Genomic DNA, 21,054 nt, shown 5'->3' with positions numbered 1-21,054 from the left:
TGGGAAATTCCTTTGTGTGTTACTTCTTAATGGAATCCTCCTATTTTAAAACATTGTTATCCTGGAAATAATCATGGAGATTAAAATAATTCCCAGCATCCAGATTTATGTAAACCCAGATACAGACCAACACACCAACTCACACACTGATTCACACTCTGACATTTTAAATCCACAAAAGCCGACAATGTTTTTAGAGACGTCTGGCTCTGCTTTGCTTCTGCTCCATTTTAACAAACACTTAGGACGTGCAGACTTTGTGTTTAGTATGGTGAGACTCTTCCCATGCTTTATGTTCCTCCATTTTGCTCCAGGTGGATGACAAGAAGATGCTGGGTTCAGCAGTCACCAACTGCTTCAATCCCCGGAGTTAATAACTGCAATGAAGGCCATTCAAGCTCCTTTCCTCCTTTAATTGATTTATTGGTGGCGTATAAATGCCTGTTTCCATTTCTGTTAATGAAAGAGGCCTCTGATATGACTTTCTCAGATTTACATTCTGGTCCTAACCTTTGGCAATATCATAAAAAAGGATTCAGATCTCTTTCTTGAGGCAAAGTATAATTGCACTTGCTTTTACCTCCTAGTCCTTTACCTAGATGAGGCCCTGAAAGCACGAAAATGCTGTTACTAAAATAAATGGCTATAATAGGTTTCTGACTTTGTCTTTTACTTGGAACGTTATCTTCTGCTCTTGGAACTTGGTTCTTGTTTTTGTGGGGGAGGGGTGTGAGTTCACTAGTTTAGCGTAATGACCAGCTGGATGTGTTATCAGGGATTTGGTCTTCCCTCGCAAGTATCCACCATAGCAGTCTGCAGCTGTGCTGCTCATCACACTAGCCTGGAGACCTTACCAAAATGCAAATACCAGGATCTCCTGAATCTGGGGTTGGAGTGGAGCATTTGTGCTTTTTAAAGGCACCATAGGTGGGGCGGCCCGGTGGCGTAGCGGTTAAGTGCGCGCGCTCCTCTGCTGGTGGCCCAGGTTCGATCCCTGGCGCGCACTGACGCACCGCCTGTCAAGCCATGCTGTGGCGGTGTCCCACGTAAAGTAGAGGAAGATGGGCACAGGTGTTAGCCCAGAGCCAGTCTTCCTCAGCAAAAAGAGGAGGATTGGCAGATGTTAGCTGAGGGCCGATCTTCCTCACACACAAAAAAATAAAAATAAAGGCACCATAGATGCCGCTGAAATATGGGCAGGTTTGAGCTAGAAATAAGACGCTAGTTGAATTAGACCATGAACTTATTTGCACAACATTAGGTTGGCATTCTTATGCTGCTTTGTAATATGTTTCTCTAGCTTGTAAGACCCATTTTAAAATGTACTTTGAGCCAAGGGAGAAGATAATTAATTCTTTGGGGAATGTAAGTATACATAAACATGTACATACATTGATATGGGTACCTAATGAGGCAGACTTTAAGAAATAGGAAATGCCATTAAAAAGTGAGAAAACTATTTGCATTCTGGAAAGAACTACTCTCAGCGATACTTTCAAGTCAGGAAGGAACCTGCTGTTCTGGGGTAAGAGTGTACATGATGTTTAAGGACATGTGGTTTTGTTTGGTTTCATTTGGCTTGGTATGAGGGTAGGACTCCAGCTCAATAGCAGCTGGTATCACCCTCACCTCCCCCTTCCTCTTGGTAAAGGCTTAAAGATTGCAAAGCAAGGCTGGGAGCAACTTGGCCTGGGAGAAAAGGAAACTTTTGGAAGGAAGATGATCAAAATTCGGCCTCTGTCATGTGAGGTTTGAAGTTATTACAATGTCTCTGAAGGACTGCAGAGCTCTGCTGAGGAGCTTGATCAAAAGGACCCCAAAGGTCCCTAGGGAAGATAACATAAGGAGGGAGTCGTCTGTACTGCTGCCTCTGGCCCTGCACTAGGACCTAAGATATTGCAGAGAACCAATATTGGTTTTATCCAACATGAGGTACCTTTGGGATAATGGTTGTGTGTGTGTGAGCGGGTTCATCTGTATTTCTCAAGAGCAATAATATTACATGTATAGGCCCAGTTGGTTATGGTGAAACTATGGCTGACACTAACACCGGAGAGAGAGGTTTCCTTGTATCCCTGCTGGGACCGCTAAATTCATAACTTCTGGGGGGCAGGTATTAGGAAACGACTACTTTCCAATCATCTGGAACTTTCTTGATTCAGTGTAAGATGTCACCGTTCATAAACATAGGTCTGTTTCTTTTTCCTACATATCTAAAAAATGAAAACAAATAAATGAAAATTTCCCTCCCCCCCATAATTAGAAGACTGATGATTTTTCATTAACCTTGCAATAAGACAACCCCAAATTTTGCAAACTGAATTTTTGAGCCCCACTTATCTCATAATAGTAGGATTATACTGTACATATACATAAACATTTATGAAAGTAAAATATTTTGGAAAACTTTAAAGATTGTAATTCCAAATTTTGTTCATGTGACTGAGTTAAAGTTAGCTTCTCAATAAAGAGGCTGTGACTTTGAAGGAAGTAAAATTATATTAAAAATTAAAAAAAGTTACTACCTTAGAGACAGGCACCTCCACACCCTAAGGATTCCTGGTATAAGGGGGAACGTTTATCGATCCTGACTGACTCTATTCATGAAAGACTCGCCCTAAACTGTTCGGGGAAAATTGAGAACGAGAGAGTGCTCCAGAGGGATAAGTTTGGGAGGGTCGGGGTGGAGGGGGTCCAGATGGGGACGTATGTGTGTAACCTGATAATCGCTTCGTGCCATAAAATGTAACTGTTAAATGTTTTAAATTAGCCAATCATGTAAGACTGCGCCAACCTTTTCCCGCTTTGTGCTCCCAAACCCTATATAAGAATTTGCCCTTTAAGGTCCGGGGTCGACTCCTCTGTCTCCTGCGAGAGATACGTGTCGACCCGGAGCTCCGCTTAATAAACCTCTTGCGTTTGCATCAAGCTCGGTCTTCTGTGTCTGTGGGTCCGCGCCTTCCCGAGACTGGAGTTGGGGTTTCCTTTTTGGGATCCTACAACTTGACAGAATGTATTAGCTGACCAATCAGTGCAATGCTGTCCAGTCTATAATTTCTTTTAAGGGTTAGACCGTTCTAATGATTTGATAAAAGATATGTACTCTCACCCTACCAAAATGTTCATGTATACAAATCCACAAATAAAGGAATTATAGTTGCTTACATGGGCTGCTTTAGGGGACGAAGGCCAGGATTTGGTAAAAATCAAACGTAGTTTTATTTCATAGGGAGCACCAACTATTAGTGAAAGGAAGTAGCCAGTCCTAATGGACGCATCTACAGGGGAGAGGGCAAGAAGGCTCGTGGTGGCCTCCTAAGGCCAGGGAAACAGGAAAGGTGTCAAAGTGGAGCAGTGAACATGGGGAGAAGGCAGTATGGGCTCCTCACGTGGTGGAAACCAGAGTGCCTGGATATACTAACTCAGCACTCATGTGTCAGGCAGAAACTCGCCCCTGGGAAATCCACAGAGCTTTAGGACATTACTGTTGTGACTCCTGGCACTTGAAACGATTCTAGCTCATCTTCCGTTTTGGAAAATCTTAAAAAGCGTAGTAGAAAGAAATAGGTCCTCCCTTGACCAACTCTAGTGAGCTGAGAAAAAAAAACTGGGGCTGCTTCTGACCACGGGCTAATTGTTATCCAGACTTCCAGGAGTGTGACTTCCCTGAGGAGAACTGGGAAAAGGAGAGTGAGAATAAAAGTGTAGGACAGAGCATTGAGCATCGGGATGTAGGCCAGGGAGGCTTGCATGCTTTAAAATTTTGTTTTTTACTTTTTAAGATCGGGGAGTGCTGAGTTTGGAGAGACGGGAAAGGGAGAGGCAGGAAGGCATAATGTTTTCTGCAATAGGACAAGAAAATCAGACTTTTTCTGGGAAAATAAATAGCAATAATAAATATGAATAAGAATAATTGTCACAACACTATTTAAAAATATTACCATTTTACAAAAAGGCTTACTATGTCCCAACCACTATGCAGGAATTTTCTCATGATGTTCTTATAAGAAAACCATAATGTTGGTATTATTATTCCCATTTTACTGATGTGGAAACTGAGCTTCAGAGAGACTAAGTAATTGCCTAGGTGACCAATTTAGGATTTAAAACCAGACATGTCTGACTACAAAGCTGACTGGGCTTCTTAAGAGAGACCAAAACAGAATTGTATGAAATAAGACTCAAGGAACTGCTCTTTACTGCCTAAGGGTAGTGGTGGTGGGACATTGCCCACATACACACTGAAATGGGCTAAAGCAAAACTGAAGATATGCATTAGTGGACGCCAAGGGGAGCTGGGCAGGATGGAGTTAACGGGTCGTGCAGTGCCACAATTTCACTAAGGAATGAAACCCGCAAGCCACAAAGTGCCCATAACCTCTGCATTCCCCTTGTTCATTTTCTTCCACCTCTCCTCTTTTTATTTTATTTCTTCTTTCTCTGATCTAGCCTTCCTTTCTTGCCCTTTCTTTTTCCTTTCCTTAACTCTGCTCCTTTATTCACTTTCTTTACTTCTATGTGTACTAGGGAATATGACTCAAATCAAAAAAATGGACAGTTCTTAGCTTGAGAGAGAAAGACCAGGCGAGTATAGTGGTAAAAGAAAAAAAAGTTATACGATGAATAAGTTTTGAGAATCTAATGTATAGCATGGTGACTGTAGTTTAAAAAAGAAGGTAACCATGTGAAGTGATGGATGTGTTAAGTAACTTGATTGCGGGAGTCATTTCACAATGTATAGGTGTATCAAATCATCACACCATACATTTTAAATATATTACAATTTTATTTGTCAATTATACCTCAATAAAGCCGGCTGGAAAAAAATTAATTTTATTCCGTTAAAAATGCAAATTTCCCTAGGAGAATCAGAAAGTTCACCTTAGTGTAATTAATTTCATTGCTTTCTTCTTAATACCTGACTGAGATAAATGCAGTGAGGAGATGGCAATTTTGATTGACTGGGAAAAAGAAATAACAATGGCTCTTGGGTGCCTTCTGGGGAGATCAGGTTTGAATGATACGCTCCAGAGGCCACATGTGGAAACCGTCTTTTGAGATAAGGGAGATGGGAGGGCAAATGGTGGAAGAGGGTAAGACAGGCAGGCAGGAGGATGTCGATATGACCATCAGGATGTATTTATGGATTCAGAACCAATAACAAAGCATAAGAAGAACACAATTCCAAATACGGTCCACGAATGGGAATGTTTACTAAATTTTTAAAAAATCCCTTTCCTCCATATCAATTCTTCTATATGGCTCTGAAAATATTTTTGTGCCAGAAGAAATATTTTTAAAGGGTAAATCACAAGAATTCTAGACTGTAGAAGGAGCGATTTTGTTTTCATTTAAAATGAGAACTTAAGGGAACCTATATTTAACAACTTGTCAATCTAGTTTAATGTGTCAGTAGAGAGTGGAATAGAAGCTAGCCCGTAGTTAAATATTAAATTAATTAATATCATGCTATTTTTTCCTTTCCCCATCAAATTGTCTCAGTGGAGAATATCTCAGGCTAATATAATATAAAACAACTCAGAAAACAGCAGTGACATCGTAGGGACTCTGATGATTGCTATCCAATAAAAGCACAGCCACGTATACGGGCTTAATGAATACACATGCCAAAATTAAATGGGCCACATGGAAAAGAAACAGGCAGAGCGTATGAGCAGCCAAAAGTTATGGCTGCAAGATCCCCGGCAGTAAACAATGGTGTTTTGCACACCGTGGTTCTTTCCCTGAGACGAGGGTTGACTGGCAGTCTTAGACAGGCTTAGACTTCTGACAGGAGTACAGAATGGAAAGAGAAGAAACAGAGACAGCCCTTATTTTTTGCCTCTGGATCTGTTTCTGTGAATTATAAGGCTCTTAGTTATGCCCTTTCCATTGAAGAGAATTTGTCTGAAATTAAGCAATGACTGGAAGAAATCTCTGTTTCTTGAGAGAGCCATGGCTCTAAGTTGGTGGCTGCCAAGAATTTGAGGGGGGAAGAATAGCCAGTGGGAACCTGCCTTCTTTTTCAGTCTTGAATCAAGCAGGCTCTCTGAATCATCTTGTTGAGGCAGAGGCATGAATGCCTGGATTATGTAGCAGGAAGGGACTAAGATTCATTCATTGATAATAATAACAATCATAGTCAACATTTATTAAGTGCTTACCATATGTGGGTAGGCTCTGAACTAAGCATTTTACGTGAATTATCCTATTTCTTTCTTATCTTAACTCTGAGACAGGTCATATTATACTACCCTGTTGTATAGATGAGAAAACCAAGGCTGATAAGGTAGATAGAAGAATGGCACCCCAAGGATGCACATGTCCTAATCCCCAGAATTTGTGAATATGTTACCTTACCTGGCAAAAGGGATTTTGCAGATGTGATTAAGTTAAGGATCTTGAGATGGGGAGATTATCCTGAAGTATCTGGGTGGGCCCAACGTAATTATGAGTCCTTACAAGAAAAACAGAGAGACTTTGAAGATGAAGGAAAGGCCCACAAACCAAGGAATTCAGGCAGCCTCTAGAACCTGGAAAAGGCAAGTAAATGGATTCTCCTCTAGAACTTCCAGAAGGAAAGCAACCCTGCTTACACCTCGATTTTAACACAGTCAGACCCATCTTGGACTTCTGGACTTCCAGAACTGTAAGATAATAAATTTGTGTTGTTTTAAGCCACTAAATTTGTGATAATTTGTTATAGCAGCAATAGGAAACTAATACAACTGAGAAAGCTTAAGAAACCTCAACAAGGTCACACTGCTGGTAGCCACAGAACCAGGATTTGCACTTCAGAAGTCTCTCCAGAGGCTGTGTACTTAGCCATCATGCTGCATGCCCTCCCTATTCCAACTTAGACTCTACTAGCTCCTAAATACCACCTATCTATTTATTGAGACCTACTGTGTTAATTCCTAATTTTCATGGTTTTACTTAATCCTCTGATCTGGTGGTGTCTCCCTTTTTAAAGATGAGGAAAGTGAGGCTTAGAGATTTTAAAGAGCTGAATTTAAACCTAGATCAGCCTGACTTTCATTTCCAGCTTTTATTCTCTTCATTCTACTGCCATATATGTTTGACCAACATTTATTGAGCATCTGCTAAATACTATCATAAAACACAAACTCAAATTTGAGTACTTTGCCCCTCAGTAATTCTTGAACACATCTCCATGGCTCGTACAGGAGTCACTATGTCAACTAAACTCTAGGAATATTCCACTTCAAAGGGTTAGTGGTGGAATCCCTTGGCACAAGCCCTTTCAATCTCAGGGGTTTCCTGATTAGAATTAATCAGGCTATACTCTGATCCCATCTACATCAATACATTTAATTAGCTCTGACTGTTTAATTAATATGGTCAAATTTAATAGAGGTAAGTATAGTAAAGAATATTTTCAGATTATTAAAATATGAGATCACACATCTGACTATCACAATAGAAGAATGATTGGAACCCCAGTCTCCCACATAACCAAAATCATCTGCCCCTGCTTATAATAGATATAATATTCTGAATCATAAAAGTAGCCAGCTAACCAAAGGGTGTGGAAATGAGGTGCCTGCTACTGGGAACTTTATGATCCCCAAAAGCCAGTACCACAATGAATGATACTAACCCAATTAAAAGATCACATCCCTTTATGATGTTATGTTATTCTTACCATAATATAAAGGACAAAGGGATATACAATACAATTCTGTAGAAAACAGACCTGCTCAGAGAGCCAAAAAACTAAGGTAATTTTCAAATCATAATTTCCCAAGTTAATGTTTGTAAATGGAATAAATAAAACACACACACACATACACACACACTGTGCTTCTCTGACTCATGATGCTCATACTTCAAACTACCCCCACTGCACAGACACCCCACTAGAAACAGTCACAGCGATGCAAAGGAAGAACTACAGAACTTGAATAAAACATTGTTAGCCAAATAGCATTAACACCACTGTGGATATAGTTTTGAGATTGTAAAAGCCACTCTTGTGATGCATCACTGTGCATCCTCTCTGTGAATCTGTGACTGCTGAAAACAAGTGTTCCCGATTCATGCGTCAGTGTCCGCGTTTATGGAAACAAGTGTCCCTGAACCTCGTGAGAACAGAGCAAAGGGTAATAAGCAGGAGGCTCGGTGTCCCAGACAGAACAAGCAGTTCTTTTTTAACAAAGGCTTTGGCCAAGGGGTACTCAAGCCATTTCCTGGCGGCGCTGGGCACACAGACCAGCGTGCACCATTTCACTGTCATTCAGTGCACCAGAGCGGTGATGCATTTAATAGCCCGTTAGTGACTTCAAAGATTTAATGAGTCTAAACTACTACCTGGAAATGAGTAGACACTGAGAGAAATAACTACTAAAAACCTTTCTTTAAAAAAACTCCAAAAGCTGTTGAAACGGCTTCTGGGATTTAGGAAGTTTACTATATGGGACCAACAGTATCCTTTGAGCTCACATAGTGTAGAAATCCATCTCAGAGATGTTCCCTTCCAGCTGTGAGCTGTTACATTATTAGGCATAAAAAATGAATCAGTCTTGCCTCTTACACAGTTACATAACGTCAGGCCACCTCAAACAAAAGCCAGAGCCTGCATAAAATTTCAGGGGCAAACAAAAATGGTGCGTAAATAAAGAAGTCAGACCAAGAAGTTCCTCATTATTACTTTCCCATTTGTGATATGTGTCTGTACTACTGTTTCTCAACTTTGTGGTGTCACTTGGTGAGAACAATGACCCTCAGAAGTCAAGTGATAGGTCCAAGGCTGCACAGTGAAGCAGCAAAGCCAACAATAGAATTTAAATTTCTTGGGTCCTGGTTAGATGTTTCAGTATATAATATTGCCTTCACAAGTCAAAGCCACTTTCTGTCTATTCTGATTTCCAAATCTATTTCTTTGAGCTAGCCCCTCTACTGTAAAAGCTCTCTAGAGAACTCTTATCAAGAAATGACTATGCAGTGTTGGGGATGGGGGGGATGAAGAATGAGAACCTTGGAGTTCACAAGCCTTTGTCTTTATCACAAGGGTCCACAGAAGTCCTTTCAAGCAAGCAAGTCATTGCCCTGTGGCATCATATGCCTGAAAATGTTTTAAACTTGAGTTATTGTCCTCTAAGGTCCATTAATAGTCTGCAAAGCAGCCAAGCTAATGAGACCTTGAAATGACACAGCTTTTTAAAGTTTGATGTGCCTTTGTTCATCCAAACTTTAGGATTATGCCAACATTTTATGAAGGTGTATAGAGGGAAGACTGTTTGTGATGGTGAAAAGTAGAAAGAGAACTGGACCTCTCATCTCCAAACAAAAAGAAGAAAATAATGGTCACTTTCAGTTTTTAAATATGTCATTTAGAGTATGACAAATGTTTTTATTTTTAATATAGAGCCTGCCTATGTCCTAATCATGCAGAATCAGAGTCAGGTGTTTTGTAGTTTAAAAAGTCCAAGCTAGTTTCGTAGCCTTTCTCTGCAAAACTTGTCAAGAGTTATTTGCGACATGATCTCAGAAACTTTCTCTAGCACAGCATTCTGCACTAATCCTCCATTAACGTGCTGCTCACAGCTCTGGGCTCTCAGAACCAGGACCCTTCCAAGACTGTTAACTATGCACAAAACTCTAGATATAAGCAGTATGGGAAAGGGGCATTACTATTAGATCAACATTGCTTACTGTCAAATGCTCTCCTCTTATGGACACAGTAGCCTCTTGACAGTAGAGGGAAGGGATTCCCAGATCAGGACAGCAGACAGAAGGAGAGAACGAAGAGGCCAAGGAGTAGCAAGAGGCAACAGGAGAGAGAGGGGCTATACCAACCTCAAAAAGGTATCCAGGCTCAGCCTGGTTTACTTGGTAATCGGGATTTTTAGTAAACCATATGTTTTGAATGGCAAACAGCCAACGTGGACGCCTTTGTTTTGAAAGAAGTCGACACACTAGGTTGTTTAATTTCTGAGGTCTTGGGGTAGTCTCCTCACTAGCCGAGCATGTATGGTATGTGCCTATCTTGGTTTAGATGTTGTGCTTCTGTTAGAGCAGCTTGTGACTACGTGAGCTCATTTAGAAGCCCGTTGCGTCTAATGGTCTCTGCGGTAAACTAAGAAGCATTTTGGAGAATAGCAAGTAAAAGCAGGATAGACTTCCCATTGCCTTTAATTTAAAGTCCAAAATCCTTAAAATGGCTTTGTAGGTCCTGGCTCATCCTAGGTCCTGTAGGTTCATCCTAGGCCCATATCTCTCAGTTCACTTACTGCACTGCAGTCACACAGGCCCCAGGGCCTTCCCTTCTGCTGATTCCTTTGCCTGGAATTGTCTCTTTTCTCCTCACCGTGCATATCCTAACCCCCTCAGCCCCAAACCTGGCCAGCTCCCATTAGCATCACTACCCCAGGGCAGCCTTTTCTATTTCTCTAATATACTCTAGCTTTCATAATGCCCTCATAATTTACTTTTATTACAGCTATCACAATTATAGTCATAAAATACTTTATGAAGTTGTTTTTGGTGTCTGTTTCACTCATAAGACTGTCAGTTTCACAAAGACAGGCACCGTCTCAATGATGTTCATTAGTAGCACTAGTGCCTAGAATGAATGACATCAGGGAAGATTACACTGACTGCAGGCCATTCGGGTGGCTTACACTTCACAGAGGAGGAAAGAAGGAGCAGAAAGAAGGAAGATCTCTGTGCACAGGCTTTAAATAATTCAAGCAGTAATTACAGAATATTCATCTGACAGTAAACACACAGGATGAAGTGGAGATGGGGAGAGACTAAAAAGCTTAGGAAATGTGACCTAGAAGGGCCGGTAGTGGAACTTACAGATAGAGAGCTGTTCCCAAGAACCGGGAGGCCTCCTCTCTCTCAGCAGCCCTTGGTTGTACATCCTGTAAGAGGGAGGACCATGATGACATGGATGGCTCAGTTGTCGCTAAGAAACTCCTTAGAAATAAAATGAGAGAAATTGTTCACTTTTACTCTTAGAGCTTCAAATATATTTTTAAGAGATGGGGAGATGTGGTGAAGAAGAACAGACTACCTTAGAAGAAATAATTAAGATTTCACTTAAGTGAAGTTTCATGATCATTTCACAAAATAATTTTGCACAGATATTTATTGTTTTACATTTTAAACTGTATGATGTTTGTGGATGTGAATTTAGATAACATTCATAGGTATAATTTGACTCCATCTCCCTAACAAATGTTAGTTAGTTCTTTCTTTGATGATTAAGATAGTCTTTACATACATCAAAAATATACAGTCCTGATTGAGGTAAGCAGGATGGTCAATTTTGGATAACTCTGAACATTTTCAAAGAAGCCAAATATCCTTCAAATATTAATATTTTCACTATGCCGCTGTTCAAAAATGAATACAAATTAATTTTTACTACTCCTCAACTTTGAATGGAGCTAATTTCTTCCCGAACCAAAGAAGATGAAATGTATTGCCTTGTGGCACCTTAGCCCTTCTTGACAAAACTAAGGATGTTTGGCAAACTAGGAAGATTAAAGTATATGAGGAAAAAGAAGAGAATTATTCCTCAGATTCTGTCATTTCTAGAACCAGATAGGGTATTTTTAATTTTTCAAAATTCACTACTGAATTTTCCATCACTATTTTCAAACAGGACCTGTACTCAAACAACTTGGTGGATGCATTATGTTTTTGGCTAAAATGTACTATGAAAATTTTTCAAAGATTCATAATGTCACTCTTATTTTAAATGCACAATTTTGAATAGCCCAAGAGTATGTGGGCAAATGTCTTTTAATCCTAAGAAGTTTAAAGCATTTAAATGAAGCCAAAAATTACAGAGTACTGAGATTTTTACCCTTATAAAGCTGACTCCATCTTCTCTAAGTCCAGCCTAATGGTTTTAGAATCTAGGGTTCAATTTTATCTGTACAATCTTTCGTTCTTCTCCTATTTTAAGACCCATGACACAATGGCTATGGAAAGCAATTCAATTCCCCATTTGGTGACAACTGCTTTATTATAAAACCAATGGGAAATGTACATCTTAAATAGTTTTGCCTGGGTGGATGTATTCATATTAATTATGGCTCACATATAATTTATTTGAAAAGATTCTCCTATAGATTTTATAAATGAAATCTCTAACACATGGAAACAAATGATAAATAGTGTATGCACACATATGTGCAGTGTGCAAATACTAATTAGGGAAAGTAACATTTTAGAATTTAATGAGGTTTTGCTCTCTTGTAATTACAACTTTTATCAGTGTTAACAGCCAACCTGAAGGCATGACTACAGTACTACGTCACTAGTGTTTATGAGCACTCCCCATGTGCAGGGCATTGAACCAGAATTTCCAACTCCATGGCATAGATGCTGGCTAGGTATATTTGCTGTAAAGTTAAATTCTGTATATTGAATACCATATTCTCACTGATTTCAATTTTTAATTGAGAAACAAATTCCAGAAGTAGTAAAGTCATCAGAAGTAGTCTTCAGGGGTGGGGTGGAGTGAGGATCCTGCATGATATAATAAAAGAAGGCAGAGATAAAGGTGAGGAAGTGGCTAGTTTCTCCTTCAGTGGCCTTGTGTGAACCGATCCCTTTAAAAGTTAGGCCCATGGCCGGGTGGCGTAGTGATTAAGTTTGTGCGATCCACTTTGGCGGCCCGGGATTGGCAGGTTCCGATCCCCGGCATGAACCTATGCACCGCCATGCTGTGGCAAGCGTCCCACATATAAAGTAGAGGAAGATTGGCACAGATGTTAGCCCACGGCCAATCATCCTCAGCAAAAAGAGGAGAATTGGCAACAGATGTTAGCTCAGGGCTAATCTTCCTCACTGAAAAAAAAAAAGGCCCAGGAGGAGCTGCCTCTTCTGGCTGGCAAGTGGAATGATAGTGTGTTGCAACATGAGGCAAGGCAATGAAATAATGCAATAAATTTTCAAGAGCCATACTAATTAATAATAACAATAATAATAAAAGAAAATCAACAGCAGAAAATTTCAACTTAATTTATAATGTTTTTTTGCTTTTCTTGGTATCTGATGCTCACCCTCCATTCTCAAAGCTCCTAGCATGTAAGGTTGCCAGAGATTTAGCAAATAAAAAAATTTTTTAGTGTAAGTACGTCTCAAATATTGCATAGGACATACTTATACTAAAAAATTATTACTTATTTATCTGACAGTGAAATTTAACTGCACATCCTGCATTTTATCTGATGATCCTACTAACAGCACTTTAGACTCAGAAAATATTTGCTGGGCTATTTAATTTTCTTTACTTTGGATTATACAAGAGTCTCTTCCCCAGCTTGCTGATTTTTATTTTTGCCGTGGAATCTTTGCTTCCAATTAATTCTTCAACTGGATCCAGGCATCTAAAACAGATAATCAGGCAGTTGCTCTGGTAGGGGGAGGAGGGCAGAACCCAGCCCACTCAGGCTCCCATCCCTTACTACTGTTTGAAATCCATTTCTTTAGCCCAGACTCATTTTCAAATGAAAATAGAGGCCCACAGAGGTGGGTGACTGTAAATCTAGTGTCTTTGCTTTGTAATACGCTGTCACTGCATATATAGGCAACTTGACAGTACAGGAATGAGTTATATTCCTAAAGTTAATTTACAAGATTCTTTATAGCACAGAGCACATTTTCATGTTCAGGAAATGCTGTAACATTAAAGTTAGATTATTAGATTATTTTGGTAGCTCAAAAGCAAATTATCTGCCATGGAAAAATATTAGGGAAAAAACCCCCAACTATTTAAAATTAATTATGGGTAAGATAAGTTTTCCTGGACTAGTCTAAAAACCTAATAATCATGGTTTGTGTTAGTGAGACAATGTGGAGGCAGGCGAAAAAATATTCTACTGTCTTTTTTCATCTTCAGGGCGACTGATAAACCCAATAGGAATAGGTAGGAGACTAATATGGTGGGGAGAGCAGAAAATGCAGAGAAACAAGGAGTGAATGAAGAAATTGAGGATCTGCTAGTCTTTCCAAACTCTTAGAAGCTCACAACATTCCGAGAACCTCCTACGTGCCTTCACCATCCCTCACCTGCCCTGTCACTTCTTCTTCCTATAAAGTCACTAACTCTAAAGAAAGAGAAAAACCCTCCATACCTAACATCTCTCGGTTTATTCATTCATCTATTCATTAATGCAATGAAGAATTAAATATGTGGGCCCGACACAGTATGAGGCATTCGTGACACAGTGGTAAACAAGACAGAAATAGTTTCTGCCCTCAGGGAACTTACAGTCTTATGGGGGAGAAAGACATTAAAATAATTAATGATACTTGTGGTGAGACCCAAGGAAGTATGGTTACTGCGAACAATGGCTACCTAATACAGAATCATCATCATCATAATCATCATTTATTATGCATTACGTGCAAAGTATTTTACATCCCTTATATCTAAATTTCAAACAAAACTTGGAAAGGAGCAAGATAGGTATTATTGTCACTATTTTTAAAAGATAATGGAAAACTTCCTTTTTTTATTTATAACCTTGACTGTCTTCTGAGGAGGCCATTGGGAGATGCTTTGTTCTGCTAGCATCTTGATATATTTGAGTATGAAAGTTTGGAACAAGAACAGAAGAGAGCTAAATTTCTCTGCATAGCAAGAGGGAAAATATTTGTAGTTCCTAAGAAACAATCAGGAGGCATCTGTGGGGAGTGAAAAACAGGAGGAGAAGATAGAGGTTGCCAGAGAGATGAAAAAGCTGTGTGGTCCTCCCTCCCATTCCTACCAGTCTTTGCTAACCTCAAACCTTCAGTGAAGTTACTAGACATGACAGTGTGAGTGAATTCTTTGGTGGATGCTGGTGAGGGGGGCAGAGTTTCACTTGCAATCTGATAAAGAGAGAGAAGAGAATATAGCTTGTATAATATTGAAGCCAGAGGAATAATAGGTTAAGGGACAGTAATCCCCAAGAATTCCCAAAGGTTGTGGGAAGGGTTTAGACTTTCACATTGGTTCACAGCAACTTTATCTTACTTCCCAAGAGGCTAGGAAATCTCAGCTGACAACTGGATTATCCGAATGAGGACCTGTGGACTCAGAGAGATCCCAGAGCTCATTATTGCGTCGAAATTATATTTGAACCTAAATCTGACTCCAAGGTCTGTGTTCTTCCTACATTGTCATGCTTTCTGAGTTTTGCCAAGAAGGGCACAAGGGGCCATAAGGCAATACTTCTCACGCTCTATGGCTCTGAAAGGAATTAGCTCCAGACTGACCAGGGTACAGGATTGTCCTTCTCATGTCAGAGTCCCCAGCAATGGTGTATTGCTTTAATGCTTAAAGTTCAAAGCACTTTTACATACATTACTCAACGCATGGAATTTTACTTCTCCTGAATGAAGAACTAAATAGATTGTGTTAAATAAGTCCCAAGAGTTTGTTAGTACTTCTTACTACAAATTACTCATCCAGCAGTTCCTTCCTGGGCATTATCTACAAGGTGCAGCTTTGCCAAATACAGACACTCAGCTGGAGCAAATGTAGAACTTGTATTGGCTGTACTTGTAGACAGACTTCAAGAGCAACTTGTACACCCTGTAGGCTTTGGAAAGAAAACTGGGGACATAATGTCCTGGTTTAAGCAAATGCCTACATTTATTTTTGGAATTATTTCTTGGATGGGGCAGATGAATTTTTTCATGCAGAACCAAGGACAGGAAACAAGACGGTTAAGGAAACAAACTCTGAGATCTTAAAGCTCTACTTAACGTATCCAGTGTGTCCTGGAGGTTTAATCACTAGGTAGAGTAAATCCTCAGCAGGTATAAACTTAGGTTCCTTTATATTGTCTGCTTTGGTTGGGGACCTGCCAGACCTACAAAGACTATTATTCCAGGTTGCCATTTTTGTCTTTCCACCTTGAATTTCCCATCTCCTGTCTTCTTTGAGTCCAAATTTAGATTATGTTTACTGCTATATCTTTGAGAGTACCTAGTATGCTGATGAAAATACTCTTTGGATGCCAAATATGGAATGTGCCCGACCTTCTTCAAAAAAGCTTAGAAACTTGAGGGTGAAATTCTTTTAATGTGTTTGAATCCTACGTCCAATTTTAATGTATGGAAAATATCCAACATTTTACCTAAGGCACATGCTCTGACATATTATTTTCTTTGTTAGCTTTTCTCAAAGCAGTGTTCTTAGGGGAGATAGAATCAACTGGTCAACTAGATGTATAATTCAGAAGGTATTAAAACTTTTCTTTGCCCCCTTTGTCATTTGTCACACACAGAAACACAGAATGTCTCTCTCTGTCCCTTGATTGTGGATGAAGCAGCCAAAGGAGCTTCAGAAAGACAAACATTTTGGAGCGGGGGTTTGGCTATGGTGTTAGACATACCTTAGTTCAAATCTCCTCACTGCCATGTGCTACCTGCATGTTCTTGGGCAAATAAATTCTTCTTACCTTCCATTTCCTTCTTTGAAATTTCAAGAAATTTATCTTATGTAATTCTACAAGGACTGATGAGGTAATTTTGTCAAATGTCTGGCATTGTACCTATTAGTTTCTGTCACTGACATCTGTCCTTCCAGTATTTCCTTTCCTCCTTTTCTCCTGTAACTTCTCTTGTAATCTATTCCATGTGATTGCTGTGGGGCTGACTTTGTTTCCTTTCAGATATAGAGGTGGACAACTGAACCAGGCCTGAGGGTCAGAATACCTCATCTCCTTGGCCACTGTGACCATTCAGGGCTGTGCACACAACTCAAGCCAGCCTTTGCCATTTACTTGCTGGGATCTTGTTTGAGTTACTAAGAAAAACTCCCTGCTGGGGATGTGAAGGGGATGGTATGTGATTTGCGTGCTGCTGGCAGCCATCTTACTCACAGCTTTGAAAGTCCTTGTAAGAGACACAAGATCTGGTTGTGCTGGTTGAGTAGGACTAACTGGGAATAAAGCTAAGCAGAAACAAGCAGAGTCTAGAAAGTGGGAAAGATAGAGGTTTGGGGATGTCCTCTGTGTCTCCGGATCTAAACAAGTTTGAAGCCAGGGGTTCCTGGGCTCTTTTATTTACATCAGCTGATTCCTCCTTTTATGCTGGTTGGAGAGGTATTTCTCTCTCTGGCAGCAGGAGGAGCCTATTATAATCCCCTTCTGTTCTCATGTATTACTTTACACAAATTAAAAAGAGGGCCTTGTTTTTTCCTTCTCTTTCACAAAATAATTTTTGCCCTGCTTCCTTACTATATAGAAAAATTCCAAAAATTGTACAAAAGAAAATAAAAACCATACTATTAATGTTTTGGTTGACATCCTTCTTGCCTCTTTTCCATACATAGCTGCATTCACATTGAGCATTCAATTTCTAATTCTGCTTCTCTCACTTAATTTATGTCACACCATTGCAAAAGAAGTACATATCACTGAAGAAAATTTAGAAAACACAGGAAAGTAAAGACAGAAAAATTAATCTATTACCATAGATTAATCATCACTAACATTTTGCTTTCCTTCCTTCTTTCTATCTTTCTCCACTTTTTAATTTCAATATCAGGATTTGATGGTAGATGGTATTTTATAAAAAGTATATTCTCAGGCCAGCCCCATGGCTTAGCAGTTAATTGCATATGATCCGCTGCTGGTGGCCCAGGTTTGGATCCCGGGCGCGCACTGACGCACCGCTTCTCCGGCCATGCTGAGGCCGTGTCCCACGTACAGCAACTAGAAGGATGTGCAACTATGACATGCAACTATCTACTGGGGCTTTGGGGGAAAAAAGCAGGAGGCCTGGCAATAGATGTTAGCTCAGAGCCGGTCTTCCTCAGCAAAAAGAGGAGGATTGGCATGGATGTTAGCTCAGGGCTGATCTTCCTTACACACACACACACACAAAATAATAAAATAAAATAAAATTCTAAAAAAAAAAAAAGTATATTCTCTCTCACTAAACACTTTTATTACGTTTTAAAAGGTTTCTATCATATGAATGTACCATAATTTAATTTATAAAATAATTTGTTAAATTTATTAAATAATTTAATTTATCCATTGGTGGGCATTTAGTTGTTTTAAAAATATATTATTTTAAATAATATTGTGATTAATACCCTTGTTTATAAATTTTTGTATAAAAGTATTTCCATTTTAGATAGTCCTAAAAGTAGAGTTACTAGGTCAATGCTCATAAGCATTTTAAGTCAATTAAAAATATTTACAAACTGCTCTCCAGAAAATTTGCAGTAATTTCCACTCCTACCAATAGTTTATGATACAGCTTGAAAAACATCCCTTTGATAGCTGCGTAGGATTTCTCAGCTATGGAATGACTTTAGTTATTTATTTTCCTCTTGTAAGATATTTGGCTGTTCCCAAGTTTTCACTGCTATAAATAATGCTAAAAAAGAAAGATGTCTGTACATATATCTTTGTATCCATTTCACATTTCTTAAGTTTTTCCAAAAGTGAAATTTTTATTAAAGGGTGTAATTATTTTCAAAGTCATTGATACTTACTGATACCATCAAATTGCTTTCCAGAATTATTGTATTAATTTATACTTCCACCAATAAAGCAAGAGAATGGCTTCCAACCTCACTAATATTACCTATTACCACTATTAAAATAAAACGTAACAACCCAACAACAAAATATCTAAAAATATTTGCTAATTTGAAAGGTATTACAGCATTGTTTTATTTTTAATTTCTTTGATTATAAAGTGGTTTAATATTTTTAATATGTTTTTTACTTTCACTTGATTGTGAACTATCTATTTAGGTCCCTTTCCCATTTTATCTGTCTTAGTATTTTCCTACATATTTGGCACAAGTTCTTTATATATAAAGGTTATTGACCTATTATTTTACATACATGTATCAGACATATACATTTTATGAATTATTTTTATTATGTTTAAAAGCATATACTTTTCCACGTTAGGATATTGAACTTTCCCTGACAAGTATACCATCTGCATATAACATATGCTCTGTCTCCACAGGGGGAGGCAGCACAGAACATTGGTTAAGTTCTGCACTGCCTTCAATTGGGGTAACAGTGTCCACCTTTTAGGACTGTTGTGGGGATTAACTGATACATCAGACAGACAGGTTTCAATGCCTTGCCTATAGCAAGTTCTTACCATCACTAGCTACTACTTATATATTTTCCTTGACTATCATTTAACCTGTAATTTTGTTAATGACATTTTTTGATGTGCAGAAGTTTAAAATGTTAATGTTGTCAAATAGAACTTTTTTCCATTATGAACCTTCATTTTTATACTTATAAAACCCTTTCCTTTCACAGATTATTTAGAATTCCTCTAGGAATTTACTCAAAAGGAAAGAAAATATATATCCATTTAAAGATTTTGACATGAATGTTCATAGTGGCTTTATTTGTAATAATCAAAAACTGGAAACAATCCCAATGCCCATCAACAGAAGAATGAATAAACAATAAATAAACAAAGCAATGAAAATATTGATACATGCAGCAATATGGTTGAATCTGAAAATAATTACACTGAGTGAAAGAAAAAAGAGTATATACTCTATGATTCCAAATATAAAACTCTAGAAAATGTAAATGAATCTATAGTGACCAAAAGCAGATCTATGGTTGCTTGGGAGTGGGGGAGGGGCAGGTAGGTGGCATTGTCAAGGGACATAAGGAAACTTCTGGGATGATGGCAATGTTCACTATCTTGATTCTAGAGACAGTTTAAAGGATATGCACATTATGTCAAAATGTGTTAATCTGTACACTTTAAACAGTGTAATTTATTGTCAATTATGTCTCAATAAAGCTGTTTTTAAAATTCCTCTATTTTTTTTAATAATTCTTATAGTTTGAGTTATTATAAGTATTTAAGTCTAATCTAGCTGGGATTTATTTTGTAGTATGAATGAAGACCTTTTCCTTCCCTATACGACTTACTGAATAATAATAATAATCTTCCCTATTGATATGTACTGCCTCCTGTAGCATATATTAAGACATATGCTAGTATTTGTTTATACTTCAGGGTTCTGTCTATATCAACACCCTCTTTAATTATAGTTCAATTTAATTATAATTATAGCTTTATAATATATTTAATAGCTGGTAAGAAAAGCTCTCCTCCATTTTAATATTTTCTTGCCTAACCTTAATCTTAAACAAGAGTCTTGGGGGCTGGCCCTGTGGCTTAGCAGTTAAGTGAGTGCACTCCGCTACTGGCGACTTGGGTTCGGATCCCGGGCGTGCACCGACACACCGCTTGTCCGGCCATGTGAGGCGGCGTCCCACATACAGCAACTAGAAGGGTGTGCAACTATGACATACAACTATCTATCGGGGTTTGGGGGAGAAAAAGGGAAAAAAAAAATAAAAGGAGGAGGATGGGCAATAGATGTTAGCTCAGGGCTGGTCTTTCTCAGCAAAAAGAAGAGGATTGGCATGGATGTTAGCTCAGGGCTGATCTTCCTCACACACACACAAAAAAAGAGTCTTGGATTTTAGCATTACTGTCAGAAGAGAACATTTAAATCCAAAGGATTATTTTAATACAATTTTAAATACCAAAGGTAATAAATGTTGCAATTCAGAATGGCTTTTTTACGGTTTAATTTTAAGGAAAAGTAGAAGCAGAAGGAAGACCAAATAGCAACAATACTCACTGAAGCAAAGAACTTTAGTTTAGTTAAGTTGGAAAAACCTGTTGCTGACGATCATCTGCTCTGACTTAGTTTCTCCTCTGACTTGAATCATTGGTTCTCACAAAGAGTTAGCCAGGGGAAGAGTATTTCTGATTTCGCTGGTAGACAAGAAAGATGGCTAAACTCATGGACAGTGTTGGGTAGAGGAGGGTTGTAAAGAAGACAGATGATGTGTAATACGAAGGCAAAACACACACCTAGGAATATAGCAGGGCATTGCATCAGCAAGATAAAATTGTATATTGTCTGGTTGTTGCATGAATATGGGAGGGAGTAGTTTGGGGCTCATAATAATTTCCTTTTATTAGTTTTTCATAGACATAAAGCATCTGCCTTGTTGCCTTTTGGTTTTGGCCATTTGAGTTATTTTAAATCTGCTCATT

At 38.7% G+C, this 21,054-nt stretch overlaps 1 protein-coding gene across 11 annotated transcripts in view; it reads right to left on the bottom strand.

The window, feature by feature from the left end:
* The window catches only part of DTNA (dystrobrevin alpha), a 353,310-nt gene that overhangs the window by 130,375 nt on the left and 201,881 nt on the right, over positions 1 to 21,054 (bottom strand). For 8 of the 11 annotated variants that reach the window (XM_087439129.1, XM_087439125.1, XM_087439119.1 and 5 more), the window contains exon 3: positions 10,825 to 10,944. The exons of 2 other annotated variants lie outside the window; for them this stretch is intronic. In XM_087439129.1, the coding sequence (XP_087295255.1) occupies positions 10,825 to 10,916 (92 nt within the window). In that variant the 5' untranslated portion in view covers positions 10,917 to 10,944. The remainder of the gene's footprint in view (positions 1 to 10,824; positions 10,945 to 21,054) is intronic. One more of the 11 variants, XM_087439123.1, reaches the window with a different exon arrangement.

This window comes from Ceratotherium simum, chromosome 14 (genome assembly GCF_057802395.1).
Source record: "Ceratotherium simum simum isolate JZ-2026a chromosome 14, ASM5780239v1, whole genome shotgun sequence".
NCBI lineage: Eukaryota > Metazoa > Chordata > Mammalia > Perissodactyla > Rhinocerotidae > Ceratotherium > Ceratotherium simum.
The sequence above is the reverse complement of the archived record's forward strand: the minus strand, read 5'-3'. Positions and strand labels throughout refer to the sequence as shown.